General features: G+C 34.5%; 3 protein-coding genes across 5 annotated transcripts in view; 2 read left to right on the top strand and 1 right to left on the bottom strand.

Moving 5' to 3' along the window:
- Positions 1-15776, bottom strand: part of LOC125822134 (PHAF1 protein At3g51130) — a 128654-nt gene that overhangs the window by 27800 nt on the left and 85078 nt on the right. The window contains exon 1 of one of the 2 annotated variants that reach the window (XM_049501511.1): positions 7031-7037. The exons of the other annotated variant lie outside the window; for it this stretch is intronic. The gene's annotated coding sequence lies outside the window, so the exon portion shown is untranslated. Of the gene's footprint in view, positions 1-7030; positions 7038-15776 lie in introns of those variants that run through there. 2 annotated transcript variants of the gene reach the window in all.
- LOC125822130 (uncharacterized) lies at positions 1213-8408 on the top strand. Of its 2 annotated transcripts, none has more exons than XM_049501504.1 (15): positions 1213-1448; positions 1584-1665; positions 2251-2751; positions 4589-4751; positions 4984-5136; positions 5495-5592; positions 5807-5898; positions 6073-6143; positions 6240-6375; positions 6774-6833; positions 6936-7018; positions 7107-7183; positions 7340-7410; positions 7989-8046; positions 8133-8408. In XM_049501504.1, exons 1-15 carry the CDS (start codon positions 1234-1236, stop codon positions 8250-8252), a joined length of 1980 nt encoding a protein of 659 aa, XP_049357461.1. In that variant the 5' UTR covers positions 1213-1233; the 3' UTR covers positions 8253-8408. The 2 variants fall into 2 exon arrangements, with proteins under 2 accessions (XP_049357461.1, XP_049357462.1); XM_049501505.1 differs by having other exon boundaries at positions 1308-1448; positions 2243-2751.
- On the top strand, positions 11173-15357 carry LOC125822139 (uncharacterized). The gene is made up of 5 exons (XM_049501516.1): positions 11173-11550; positions 12426-12595; positions 12925-12994; positions 14806-14875; positions 14978-15357. The coding sequence occupies exons 1-5, from the start codon at positions 11280-11282 to the stop codon at positions 15087-15089; spliced, it is 693 nt and encodes a 230-aa protein (XP_049357473.1). The 5' UTR covers positions 11173-11279; the 3' UTR covers positions 15090-15357.

Consider the following 15776-nt stretch of genomic DNA (forward strand, 5'->3'; position numbering starts at 1 on the left):
GATAACAAGTAGTGACATCAGATGGACAAGTCAATATATATATTAAAATGGGTCAACATGAATAAAATATAATTAGTTGAACACTAGCTTAGGTCTAAATGAACGGATCGAAATCATAATACAACTCAAATATTTTTTTTCATGTATTTGTTTGTTTTTATATTTTGTTTAGATACAAAAAAAATTCTTTATATACGATACAAATTGACTTTAACTTTTTTAATAGAGTGACTTAAATTTCGCCCAAAATAATCCATCAATAAATATGTCTTTATATATGTTTACTTCAAGTCATAGTATTCGCTTTGCACAAAGAGAGTATAGTTCTTCTCAAGTTATACTTCAAAATAATTATTCAACGTCATTTATTTAATAACTTAATATTCAATAATTTGACATGAAAATTATATGAGATCAAAATTCAAATTTAGCAAAGTCAAAAATATAAATGATTTGCTAATCACTAGTCTAGACTCTAGGGTAGGGGTGTGCACTATACGGATTAAACCGAAAAATCAAATCAAATTCTAATTTGGATTGATTTTTTGGTCTTGGTTTGGTTTTGGATTAATAATTTACTCTATTTGATTTTTTGGTTATGTTTCGGATTAAGAAAAATAAAAATCAAAAAATGAAAAAACCAATTATATATATATATATATTATTTTTAAATTACAAATATAATTTTGATTATATTTTTAATTATCTATAACCGAATAATTGAATCGAAAAAATCAAACCGAAAAGAGAAAAACTAAATCAAATCAAACCAAATTTATTTTGATTCGAATTGGGCTACACTTCTTCAAAGTTAAAAAAAGAAAAACCCAAAATAAATAGTCCAAAATCAAATCGAAAAATCGAATGCACAGGGTTCACTCCTACGAAACGGTCTTTTCGGAAACAAAATAATAATAAAAAAATGCCGGTTCACTCATAGAGTCATAATTTATCTTCGGTTTCTTATAGAATAAATAAATAAATTTGTATTTGTGGTTTGAGTTGGGAAAAAACAAAAGAAAAATACATATCACTTCGACCCTACCTTTACGCCAAGTGTCCAAAAGAACATAAATCAGCCCTCAAGAGGAAAAGAGCTTTGGAAGTGAGCGTCAATGGTGAAACTCGAAATACTGAATACTTTTTCATTTCATTGATAACTTGATACTTGAATGCTATTCCTCCCTCACAGAAAAGAAAAACTTGAAACTTGTTTCTCTTGGAACAAAAACGATGTCGTCTTCGACATTGACGCCAATGCAAAGGTACGCTGCCGGAGCTCTGTTCGGTCTGGCCCTTCATCAGGCCCACATTCATCAGACTTGTCCATTGGGCTTTCCGTCCGACAAGGAGGACCGTATCAGCAATGGTAGCAGTAATGATTCCGTCTCTGACGACCCTCAACTTTGGGTTCACGAATCATCCGGCCTCCTCCGCCCAATTTTCAAGTTAATTCCCTTCTGCTTATCTTAATCTTCTGGCTTTCAATTAACACTATTATTTGAATTAGCATTCATCGATTGACGACGTAGTTTATTCGAAGATCATTCATTCAAGTTGTATGTTTGATTTGTGGTTGACAGATTTCTAGAGATTGATAAAAAAGCATGGTCTGGACTAGAGGAAACTGCTGGGTCTTCATCACCAAAGCATCACGTTGGAGCGGTTAGTTTTCTAATCAGCATTGAGTTTATGTTGAAACCATTAGAAAATTTACTGATAAGTGGCATTAAATTATGAGGTTTATTTGGGAATCATTTTCTGGATCATATTTCAGGGTTTGTTGGGGTATAAAATTATGTGACATATGGTAATTAACTGATTATATAAAGTGGAAGACAGGGTATCGTGGTTGTGTTTTGGTTATGTTATATGTGTACTTATTGATTGAAGCATGCTAAATGATATACGAGTTGAGATATTTCGTTTCCGCCCAAATTGATGAGCAGCTTTACTCCTTTTTGATAGATTTGTTTTTTTCTTATGGAAAAGCATTTCAACTATTTGAGGTAACCGAACACTGGCAAATGATTTCATCGGCATAGCATGTGTCTGCATGCACATTCGAAGTCTAGTGTATTTCAGACAGGACTTTGTAGCAATTGCTGATACATGTTTCTAGCGGAAGGGAAAGGAGTTATCCTTTTCTTTTTAATATCTTCTGCTAATACCCTCAACGAGTATAATTCTGTGCCCTTTTTCTGTTACTTGTTTGATGCCATAATGACTGATATTACATTAGTTTGACAGCTTCTAAGGTCACTATCTGTCTCTGAAGAAGGTGCTGAATCTTCTTCAGAAGCAGCAGACAAAGAACTTGATCTTGCAAAGGCCATCGATGCTATGGCATCAAGCATGGAGAGAACTTCCCATAATGTGTCCAAGAAAGAGAAGCAGTGTGAATATGAGCATAAATGTCGGGAGAAATTATCTCTTGCTGATACGCAATCTAGGTCCGAAGTGGAAAATACTACAAATGTTGAAAATCACCAAGAGAAAAGCAAGAAGCCATCTAGCATTGAGCAAGCCCATTTAGAGTCAGTTAGTGGATTTGATGAAAAACCTGTGGAGGAGGCATCGACACTTGAATACTCTAGGAAAGTTAATGTTCTCTATCAACTTTTCTCTGCCTGTCTTGCTCAATCATCTGAAGAGAGTAAAAATTATACACAAAGGAGGGGTTATGATGCACGACATCGCGTGGCTTTGCGGTTGCTAGCTACATGGTTTGATGTCAAATGGATCAAAGTGGTGTGTTCCTGCATCTACATCATATGTGATTTCTGCAATATTATTGTTCAATCATTTATTCTTGCTGTTGTCTCTTCTGGAGTGATTTTCTTTAATACTACTGCCTACTGGATATCCTTGTCCATACATGCTTGATGTGATGCAGGGAGAATTGAAGTGTTCAAGTTTTACTAAAATGTTTTGTAAGTTCTTCCTTGTGCATCATTTTAATACAAAACTCATCTCCAAAGTAGGAGAAAATCAAATGAAAAACACTCCCAACAACGAGAGAAAGTAAGAGACCCAATTAGTAATGTGAGGTCAATAAAACTATTCTTCTCAAAGGAATTTGGATAGATAGGATGCCTTCTATTTTTGACATGTATAGTCATTACTTGTTCCACCTTTTCCCTTTTTTATACTTTTATGAAGGTAGTAAATTTAGTCAAATGATGGGGAAAACTCTGCATACAAGATGTATACCATGTAGAGAACTTTCAAAAAGACAACAACATTTTTCTACAAAAAGCATCCAATCATCTGTACCATAACCAGCTTATTGGAGCTGCTCCAAGATATACAGAAAAGTAACAAGATTCCTCTAATATATTTGAAAGATATTCCATAAAAAAAACCCAGTTTCTCTCTCTCCATATCTTGCACATGACTGCTAGATGTGGCATACTGCTACCTCCTATGCTCTCTGTCTTCTATTTCTTCTTCTGAAATTTCATGCTAGTATCAAATCCTTTACTGTCCCTGCCATTACCATTGATTCTAAACATATTCTACACCTTACGATAAAGCTTGTGCACCACCTGCCAATGAAGTAGTAGGTGGTTGACTTCCTCACTGTCTCTCTTACACATGAAGCACCAAACAACAATTGCACCTCAGTCCCGAACAAGTTAGGGTCGGTTATATGAATCCTCACTTCTTAATTTAAGTTCATTTCATTTCATATCATCATCATTAAAAAGGACAAATATAAGTAGGACTATTCGAACACAACACCTTAAACATTTAGCATTTCATCCCTGATTCTTTACGTTCTTTCTATCATCTCAAGTACAACAATAAAAAATTCTTAAAGGTGGAAATATTTTAGATGTCGCTAAATTTTAGTCTAAGCTCTGCTTAATTTGTTGATGGGATACCTTTGAATTTTATCCATAAAATTTATGGAAGGGTTCTAACAACTTAGCTTTATATCCTTTAAGATTATCCTACAGAAGTGATGATCATCTTAAAAAGGCTATTGCAAGCATCTTATTCTTCTGCAGGTGATAAAGTTCACCTCCAACCAGAGCATGGGAGGCATCTGTTAGTTGAGGGCTGACACCTTTAAATAATGGAGTGCTCTTCTCACCTTTGTGGAGTATGTTACTAGAAAATCATAGCTTACATGTTAATTCACATGAGGATTTTGTTTATGCCACACTTGTACCTTCACCTTGCTATAACTATGTAGTGGGCAATAGGGGAATGTCTAGTCCTTCATTTCTGATTTTCTTTTGTATAGTTAACTGTTTCAAATCTTTTTCATCTTTTGTTCCATTCTTCTTGTTTTTTTTTGAGCAGTTACATTATCATTAGAAAAAGAAGAAAAATTGACATTAACTGTTGGTTCCACTTTTTGATGTCAATTTTTCTTTTTCTTTACCATAATATGAGCAGAAGCAAGGACATGTTTTTTCTCTATTTAATCTAGCAATCATTTTCTTCTAGACTAGGAAAACAGCTACTTCATAAGAAAGGAGCCTGTTGTAGTGATGCAGAAATTTATGCTGCCTATAATAGCTTAAAACATGGACCTTAACCTTGTACAGACAGTGAAAAAAGAAATTATCTGCTGCAGGAAGCCATTGAAACCACGATTGCTTGTTCTGCAATGGCACTGAAAGAAGAAGAATTAAAGGAACAAAGCCGATCTCCTAAAAGCTCATTGGCTAAGTGGAAACGAAGAGGTATAATAGGCGCAGCTGCAGTAACTGGAGGAACCTTGTTGGCAGTTACTGGTGGTATGACATTCCAGACTTTCTTAAGTTTCTTAACTCAGGTCCTGACATGTTTAAGCAAACATCTTAGGAAACAGATTTTTTTGTCCTTTTAGCGACAAGCCTTACAGGAAACAGATGTCTTCTCCTTACAGTCTTCATAAGGTGCATAAAGAAGTTGGAATGTGATTGTGGAAAGTGCTCATAGGAGACAAAATTGTTGTAATTTTGTTGCCTTTATTTTGTTTGTAAACAGGTTTAGCTGCTCCAGCAATAGCTGCAGGCTTTGGTGCTTTAGCCCCTACCTTGGGGACTCTCGTTCCTGTGATTGGAGCAAGTGGGTTTGCTGCCGTTGCTGGTGCCGCAGGAAGTGTTGCAGGGTCTGTTGCAGTAGCAGCTTCATTTGGAGGTAAACACATGTTTCATGAGATATCTTGTTGCATCTCCTTTTTCGTCATAAGTTAATAATGGAGATGAGGAGAGCGCAACTTGTGATTTTGCACTTCTCTTTTCCTTTGATAAAGTAATGTAGTTTCCTTAAGAGAAGTACCAAAAAGGTACCCAAAATTACAAAAAGATAGTGCTTAGGAGCACAATCACATCAGTAGCTCATACAATCCAAATAATAAAATGGATGATCTAAATCATTTGCGCAAGTGCTTTTGCACTTCTTAGGTAACAAGGTTTAGATTGATTTGTGGAATCTGAGCATCTTGAAATTATCCAACAGTTACTAAGGGTTGTCACCGATATTTTTGCTTACCCAGCTGCTGGAGCTGGACTCACAGGAAGTAAAATGGCCAGGAGAATAGGAGATGTTGATGAATTTGAGTTCAAGGCTATAGGAGAAAACCATAACCAGGGTGTAAGTAATTAGCTTTTGTGTGTACTACTTGAAACTTTCCTGTAACTTCTGCCTGCGGTTTCTCGTTTTAGTTGGTAGGTGGGCCATTGCAGTCTGCATTGTGTCTCTTTGAGTTCTTTCATCTTTATTCTCATAGTTGCCATACTTTTTAGTTTTAGTCATGGACCACAGGAGCTCAGCTATGTTTGTTCTCACTTTGCATTTTTGCTATCAGCGGCTGGCAGTTGAGGTTTTGATCTCAGGACTTGTTTTTAAGGAAGAAGATTTTGTAAGACCTTGGGAAGGACAATATGATAATTCTGAGAGGTAAAATATCTGTTTTTTTCTTTTTTGTTGGTTGATCTCCATTTGGGTAGATGATTTCGTTTACCTAGGTAAACATAAATTTTACTTCAGATTTCTTACCCCCCCCCCTCTCCCGTATCTGTCGATGAAGGCTTATAATGCAGAAACCACTCTTACTTTTCTCATTTTCTTCAGATATGTGCTACAGTGGGAGTCAAAGAATCTTATTGCTGTAAGCACTGCAATTCAGGATTGGTTGACGTCAAGTAATAATTTGTACTTTGCGTTTCAGCATATGATATATCGACCAGCTACATTACCACTGTGATCGGTTATGATGCTGACATCATCACTAACAACAGGACTTGCAATGGAGTTGATGAAGCGAGGTGCTATGATGACAGTTTTAAAAACTCTCTTGACAGCATTGGCTTTGCCAGCAACATTGCTTGCAATGACAGATTTTATTGACAGCAAATGGGCAATTGCTGTGGACAGGTTCTTGTTTGTCTGTGTGTCTGTTCAGTACAATCTCTTTTTTGAGCTTGGGGTTGGGATCAAGGAGGAAAAAGGCATGAAGCTGTTTTATCTTCCATGTGTCTATATGACATGATTGGAAGTAAAAGGATTAGATTAATATAATTGCAGTAATGATGAGAAGAACCTATACGTGTATTGGTGAACTCAACTTATTTACCAGTTTTCTCATCAATTTTTGTTTGGCCCTTGCAATTCTAATCTTTGAATTTTTTGTATTTCCATCTTTTGTTTCAGTGGAATTAATTCTGGCTCCAATTTTGCCTCTGCTTAAATTATCAAGCAGTTCTACTATGATATTATGTTAGTATGTCAAAGCACTGTCTCCTACTTTGAATTTAACCTGTTGTTTATATCAGATCGGATAAGGCAGGAAAACTTCTGGCAGAAGTGTTACAGAAAGGATTACAAGGAAATAGGTAAATAGTCTTAAATAGATTCTGAGCATTTTCCTGTTGAGTCTCTTGGAAGATCGAGTTTTCACATCAGCCAACTCTATTGGTTGTCCATGAATATCTCAGGCCTGTAACACTTGTTGGGTTTTCACTTGGGGCAAGAGTTATCTTTAAATGTCTCCAGGTTCTGTCTGAGAGTGAGAATACTTGTAAGTGTTATTTTGAAATATGTTTTTCTTTCTTACATTTTATCATTTTCTTTAGATGATCCTAAAATATTTTCTTGTATTTTGATAGCGGGGCTTGTGGAAAGAGTTGTTCTTCTTGGTGCACCCATTGCAATTAAAAATATGAACTGGGAAGCAGCTAGAAAGGTTGTTGTTTCCCACTTTATTCATATCATCTACTCTTACTAGTATGAGCATATTTATCCCCTTCCCTTTTTTCATTTGTTTTCTCTAGTATAAGGCTTGTACTTATCTTCTTGGTTACCTCATTATTATATGAGGATCCCTCTTCCTATTTTACAGGTAGTGGCTGGTCGATTTGTGAATGCTTACGCTACAAATGATTGGATGCTAGGAATTGCCTTTCGTGCCAGGTTTGCCTTAGTTGCAAGCATAGTACTGATGTTGAAAGTGTATTGGACTGAAGTTGAGTTGGGCATAACCTGTGTTGAACCTATTCCCTTGCACCCCCTTCAATGTTGCGTTTTGACTAGCACAATTATTAAGATACGTTAAAAATATGAAATGTTCGTCATTTCTTGATGGAGTCATTTTCTGATAATTTATTATGTTGTATAGGACAATAAAATAAGGTCAAAACTGTTTTGAGAGAGTAAAGTTAGGTCACGTAAAACATTTTATGTCATTGTGTGTCTGACTCAAGCAAGGTATTCAAGTTAGAAGCAGGGTAGAGTGCAGGCTACACTCTCGAGTTTCTGAACCTATGAGCCAATTTGGGTAGGACCAGCTAACTCACAGGGCATATCTGGATTATAAAAAAAATCCTTCCCTAAGATATATGAGAACTTCATTTAAGAATAGTGCACAATAACTCTTGGATAATCCAAAATGGAAATAGGACAAGTTGTGGATGGAGGGAGAATATGTTCTCTGTTTCGCATGCTGTTTTGTGCTTCTATTTCTGTGTAACTTGTGCAATTTCTCTGAACAGTCTCCTGACTCGAGGTTTGGCTGGAATTCAACCAGTTGATGTTCCTGGCATTGAGAACGTAAGTTTTCCTTGTAAGTTTTCTTCTTAAGGATAACCAAATTTGGATCTCCATCATTTCTTGCTTAAACCTCTCACTTTTAACAGGTTGATGTAACTGAACTCATTGATGGCCATTCCTCCTATTTATGGGCTACCCAAAAGATCTTAGATCTACTTGAGCTTGATGCCTATTATCCGGTAGTCCTCGGTCGAGTTGCGCTATGAAGACAGACGTTGCAACACATTTTTCTTCCTTAGATAACTGTATTTTAGGGGATTGTATCTGTTACAGGAAGTCCATAGGTAGCCAGTTCATTATATGACCACTAACAGGGTTCTAGTCTGGTACTGTAGTTCTTTATTCAATTTTTCTCTTTCAAATCATTTTCTGAAAAATGAATTTCTTTAGCCGTGCGTTTATCAAAAACAACCTCTCTAGCATATATTCCACCCTCCCCAAAATTGTGGTTATTTACTGGGTATGTTATTATTGTTGTATACGATATATCACACATAAGCTTTCTGCTTATGAATAATAATAATATAGCAAGAATCTGAAATTATGATTCTCTTGCTCTTGTATTTATTTGATTTATGCCAGATTGTGAATTTGATAAGAAGGTTGTTCCTTCTAAGACATGAACGAAACGATAAATGCTATTTCTCCATCTTATTTATTTGATTAATTTTTAGAAGTATTAGTGTTTACCTGGATTGTGAAGTTTTAGAAAATAACAGTAAATACTTATTCATTTTGGATATTTACTGATACAGTATTGATTCTAAAAGACCAAGTATATAATAGTTAACTGCCAAATTTCATAAATCAACTATCAAAGTCAATTTACAAATATTTAGTTTAGGGTAGATGAGGTATATCACGAAGTCATTGCGATGTAAAGCTTTGGTACATGAATATGTATCAAGGTTGACTCTTCTTTAATTAGATATATATACTTTAGGGTTAAAGTAGGTGTTTAGAATCTAGTATTCTACTCTTTTTGAATATATTGAGAGAGTGAAAATGACTTTTTTCTTACTTCTTCAAATATTTCATTTCATTTTATTCGTCCTAGTTTTCACCTTTTGGATTTTCACTGAGGTCATAAAATTAAATATCATTTTAATAATATCTTTAATTTAAAAGTCTTTTTAATTTTCTTAAATTACTTGCCAATTTATTCTTCTATCAAACTAGGTAATTTATCCGCGTGAAATTTTTCTAAGCTTTTGAACAACCTTTCCAATCACCGACTATTATAAGAAAGAAAAAAAAACGTAAATTTGAGTCACATATCTCAAGAATTGTAAATATATAATGAATGATTAAAACTATCTTGATAGCTAATCATTTTTATCTTTTATATAATTTATCATAATATATGTTTGATAATATAAAAAATGTACATTACAATAACATAAATAATTTTTTTAGAGGAAATCTACTTGTCTGAGGTCAAACGTTCAACACTTTTCGTTATTGTTACTTTGTTACTCTAACAAAATTTAAAGAAGGAGAAAAATAAATTTGAAACAACAATAACAAAATATTGTTGATCCTTTTAGAAATTCATTCTTCATTAAAATGCTGCTCTTAAGGCCCTTCTAAATGCTTCATCAATGCAACTTTACAATTTTTTCAGAGTATGTACGTATAATTGCTGGATTATGAAAGTACAAGTAGATCAAAATGTTGGATTCTAGACTCATGTTAAAGAAATATTCTCGAACATGAAAAAATTAAAGATGATCCTAACCTAGATAGCTCAAATGCTCAGCAATGACATGGGACATGAAGGCCAAAAAATCTATGTTAATAGACATATATTTTGTAGATTAAGATATTACTTTTATTTATAGTAGGTTTTTATTTCATATTCTTCAAATTAAGCTTGCCGAAAACAGTCATAACTCACACAAAAAATATTTAGAAGAGTCGAATGAGAAGGAAAAAAGAAAAACATTAAAAGGACGAAAGTTTTGTCCAAGTGAGATCATATACATACTAAACGAAAAATAGTCAATACAAATTTAAGGAGACAAGAAAACAACGAGAAAACACATACATTAAATGGAGTAAAATATGAGATATCCAATCATGATAACAAATCATTCTAACTAGAAAACTTCCTATGTTTTAAAATAACATACCTCAAAAAATTGACCGACACTTCAATCAACTTTCAATCCTTAAAGTACTCATAATACCCACTTATAAAATTTAGTAAAAATAGATAACTTACAATATAAAAGACAAAAATATGGGCATGCAAACTTATTAACTCTCAGATGATTTTTTAAAGAATAGAAAATCTCATGCTTGTGTGTGAAGGAATGACGTTGTTGATGAAGAAATTATTGTACGTAGAGAAAACTTGCATGAATACTCAATTAACGTTTGTTATTTAATCTGCACTAACAAATACTTATAACAATTACTTTGCAGAACTATACACAACTAAGTTTAAAACATGTACTCAAAAACAACAATTAATAATATAAGCATAAATTAATGACTGTAAAAGGCATACCATGATTTGTATCAATAGAATGAAACAAAATGGAAAAAATCGAGCCCACTGAATGCACAGTGTCCCCTTAAGAGAATTATTCCCCTCTAGTACCCGAGGTTTAAATGAATATATCCTCTTAGGATAGAACAATTCTATTCACCAGTGTATTGATATAAAATAATAGTGTCAGTGAGCTTCTCAACAGGAGCAAAGTACACAAATATTTAATTGTCCAGAAGAAGAAGAAGAAGTTAAGATTTTTTGTTGTTTTAAAATGAGAGAAAATTCATCTATTTATAGACAACAAAAGGCAGTGTGAACAAATACTTTTTGTGGCGTATCGAAAAGGTCACAACTCTTTGGAAAAGTTACAACCTTTCGAAAAGATAACAATCTTTTATAAAAGTCTCAACTTTTCATAAAACACATAACTTTTAATAAAAATCCCAACTTTTCGTAAAAATCATAAATTTCCATGAAAGAGAAAGGCTAGTTTTGGAGATACTATAGATTAAAAGGGGATCCTGATTTGTGGTGGCCCACCTAGGCCCCTAGGCGGGCCTAGGGTTCTCTTTTATATAAATAATATGCTAATTGTTATATATTGATATGGTCCGGGTTCGAATCCCTTTAGCCGACGTCGAGTAACAATAAAAAGTTAAACGCGCTTTAGAGTTGAACGAAAGAGAAAATCTGAATCTACATATTTTGCTCTGGAGCCAAGGAGAGGAATAAACAAATGCGGGAGGAGAATGGTACGATCGAAAAAGGCGGCAGTTGCTGCGTCGACGGTAACAGCAAAAGCGTAAATCCAATCAACGAGACCAGAGCCGGAGCCGGAGCCGGAGGAACAGGCTCCGGTGAAGGTGTATCTTCATCTCCGACATCTTCGTCGTTGACATCCAAGAATCAAGGGAAATCATGCAAAGGATGTCTCTATTACTCGTCTACTTTCAAATCCAATTCTCGCAATCCACTCTGTCTCGGTCTTAGTAGTTCCCTTCCTCAAGGTTCGCGTTCTAACTTTTTCTTTTTCAGATTTTCTTGAACACAATACTGGAAATGTATTGTTACTTGCTTATTGTGCTTCTCTTTTGCTAATTGAATTGCTTGAACTGATTCCTTTTTCTGTTTTTCTTGGAAGTATAAATTTCATAAAAGTATTTAGGATTAGTTGAATTTGCAGCTTAAGATGAGGAAATTTCTCAGGTTACTGGTGAACTTTTAGTATCTAATAGTTAATGCTCAATAGAAAATGTAGAGATTCTAGTTCTTGAGAATCCCTAATTGGTCTTAACAGGCAAATTATGACTTTATGAGTACTGGAGCAGAATGAATGTTGAGGATTCATACATCCCCACCATCTAGTTTGGAATTGAGGTGTAATAGTTGTGTAGTAGCAATAGTTGTTAATTTGGTCTAACTGTGGGTTTCATGCTATCTGTGGACTGTGTTATTTCATAAACTCTCTCTATATTTGATAAGAAATTGACCTTGAGCCTAACTCAACCCCAAAAGCTAACTTAGAGGTGATGATTGTCTAAAATTCCAATAAGGAGACCAAATACTCAACAATATTGGTAGTAATACATGTTACTTATACTGTAATACTCTGAATGACTAAATATTAAGCATTTTGGGCAGGTGAATTAGGTCTGCTCTAGTTATTCCATGTCATATGAGATATCCTTCTTATAAATATTTCTGTGGGAAACAGGAAGTTAGAATTTCTTGACTTAACGTGCTCAGTTGTTGGGTACATAGCCTCTGCTACTGTATCTTATTATGCATTGAATGTTCTGCTTTAATGTTTCCATTTTTCGCATAATTAAAAATTAGACCTGTATTGAATGTGTGCTGAGACTGGTTTTGATGTTTGTTGAAGTACCTCGATATATTGTTGGGGAATCTGAGAAGGAAGCTTCTAAAGAGGGTCGGAGCCTTACAGATTTTAGATATGCTTGTGTCGGTTATTCTGTTTATTTGGATCAGAAATCTCGATCAACTGAAGCGCAAGAGGCACAAACAGAATTACCTGTATGTGTTGGCCTTGAGGTTAGCATTCTCCTCTTTCTATTTTAAAGTTCGCTTCATGCCTTGTTTTGTGTTATGACGTGTTCTAGGATAAGTATGGAGAAGTAAGCAATTTATTTCTGCTCAAGGTGTCATGCTTTTAATGATTTAAGATACAGCGAGTCTGTCCACAGTTGTCTTTTACTTTCCTCTTCAGACCAGTATTGTGTTTACAGTCCTTTACATGCAATTTAACCTTTGACAGAATATACAGGAAGATAATAGCCCTGAATAACTTAGTGTTTTCTGTGTCATCATTTCTGGTTATCCCAATTTTCTTTTGCTGAACTAATATAGAAAGCGTGCCATAGGTTTTGGTGGATAAAAGACCCACATCAGCTGATGCAACTCCTGGCCATACTCATGCTCATAACAGAGAAGGTGACTGCCTTGATCTCATTTTCTCCATGCCGAAAAATATATTCGATGTAACGTTAATATGCTATTGCCTATGTGTTAAGGGTGCTACTTCTTCATATGGATGTCTAGATTTGGTTCAAACATTTTTACATAGAATGTGTTCTAGTTCCAGTTTCCTGATATTTAAATTTCCAGTAACATGTTTTATTAATTGATTACATGCTTCGTGAAAGTTTATTCACATTTTAACCTACTGCATTTCCTTTTTCTTTCTTAAAGTAAAAAAATCCAGAAATATCCTTTATCAAAAAATCCTCACTGAAAAATCAAAATTTCATGACAATGCATCCTCTCCTTATTTTATTTTCTGTTGTTAATATTGCTCTTCGCATTGCATATCATGTAAAGAAAATCACTCTCTTGGGGTTTTGTTGTTCCTCATCGTGAATCTAAATAGGGCCTTGAGCTACCTCCAGCAATTAAGTGGCTACAGTATGACTTAACAGAGAGAATTTGAAGATGATTCTTTTCATAAGATATTATTGACCTTTAAAATGTGAGTAGTTATAAAGCTATGTAGGAAATTTTCCACTTCTTGCAGTGAAATCTTGTATTCGCCTTCTAAAAAATCATCCCATACACGTTGTCCTACATCCCCTTCAAGAACGTCTGCAACCATTGCCTATAGATCAAGCCACGAGAACCCTGTAGATCTTGAGATTTCTGACTCCCTTTTAAGAACGTCTGCGACCATTGCCTATAGACAAGATCCCTATAGATCTCGAGATTTCTGAGTTTCAAAGTTTGCCGTATTTGATCTTTACCATCAGGAGGAAGATCAAAATACTTAAGTAGGGGGCTCAACTATTTTACACCCCTCAAAGAAAAGATGCAATATTGATATCTCCTCACTCTTTTCATTAAAAAAAGGTATCTCCTCACCTCTGGTACCCCTTTTATGAACCTCATCAGATGCCCTCCATTACATTAACTTGCTTAAATCTTCCTTTACAAAAAAGAAGACTGATGGAGATAAATGATCTCCTAGTCTACTACTCCTGGACTTGTCTTTGAAGGACCATACAGGCATAATAATAAATTTACAGACATTTGCCCCCCTTCTAAATAATGTCATTTTTCAATTAAAATTCTACCTGCAGTTTTATTTATCTTCTATTAGTATTTGTTAGTAGTGGGAATATGAACAGAGTAGAATTGCTTAAGTGTTATGACTACTATTCATTTTGGAAAAACTTCTGAACAAGGAAATTTTGATATTCCATCCTAGATAATTAATATTGTTGGTAGGCAATGCACAAATGATGGTTAAGTTTGAATCTAGATGTAGCTGAAACAGAATACACAAGTGTCTGGTTCTCCTTTTGAAACTTTTCCATTTTATTCTTGCTTGGCAAAGCTATTGACAGTGTTCCATTTAGTCCTGTGCGCATAAGCTGCTTGGATACCAGGGTTATCTAAAGAAAAAGGAAAAGTATGGTAGGATGTTAGATGTCTTATTCCTTGTTTTGATTCAAACATATCTTCTCTGGCTTCTTGGTGTTCTAATTCATGGATAACTGTTGTTGCTCTTCCATGCATTTCATGCTATTGGTATAATGTGTTAGATCTTTAGCAAATGAAAACCTCTAAATTTGACATATTGTTTAGTAGTTGATCATAATCTGATATGCAATGTAATTCAGGGATCTTGTTATGTAATGTTCATTATTTCTTGCACTTATTTTGGAATGTTACGCTCATTATGTATTGGTTTAATCATTAGCAACCTAATTTGGTTCTTCTGTTTTCTTTATATTGTTATTGGAAAAAAGATGGACATAAACCTCCACAGCCTCGATCAAACAAACCAACTAACTCAGCTGGTGATGAGTTCCTTACCAGGCAAGCACTATTTGAATTTTGATACATGATATCTGCTTCACATGATGCACTATATAGAATTGTTTAATAACAATGGCGATGTTTGTTCCTTTGAAAATACAGGTTCTCCAGGAATGCTAACTTGGTTGCAATGGGGGTTGCCAAGAACTTGCGGAAAGTAGGGAACCGTATAAAAGAAAGTGTTGATGACATCTTTTATCGACGCCCAAAATAGGATTCTAATCCTGAAATAGAGAAATGAAATTAGCATTGAGCTGAATGCTGCTCCAACAAATAATATCATACTTCCGCTTCATTTGTCTTGGAATAGGTTAAAAGGAAACCTTGTAATGTGTCTTTCAAGATTCATTTTGAAGGCATGTCATTTGTAGTTGACAAGCATAATGAGCTCTGACCAGGGGTGAGTTGTGTAATCTTTTGTATAAACTTGGTTATCTTGTTGGTTGAGGAAATGCAAAGGAATTTATTAATATTGGTAAGCACAGAATGTGGTTGAGCTGGAATTGTCATCTGTAGTTGTGGTGGTATACAGATGTTTCTGAAGCTTAGGATATCGATCACAATGGGCTATCGACATTGATGATATAGATTAGGGAAAATTAGCTATATAGTCATAATACCTAACATATTTAGTCAAAACATGTAGTATTGGATTGGAAAAGATCATGGAGGTTGTTAGTGTTATTGGGAAGTTTCTCAATGAGAAGAAAAAAACAGAAAATATGACAATAGTTGACTAAACTTATGAGCTTTTTTTATTTTTATGTAACTATGCTTTTTTTTAAAGGGACATATTTCACACACATTTCAATTGGAAAGTAGTTTTCGATCAAGTTAACTACATTACAACACTATAGGATTAGCTAACATTACTATCATTCTTCAATGAATGCTTTTTAAT

Source organism: Solanum verrucosum, unplaced genomic scaffold, assembly GCF_900185275.1.
Source record: "Solanum verrucosum unplaced genomic scaffold, falcon-dt-bn FXZP01000103.1, whole genome shotgun sequence".
NCBI classification, from domain to species: Eukaryota; Viridiplantae; Streptophyta; class Magnoliopsida; order Solanales; family Solanaceae; genus Solanum; species Solanum verrucosum.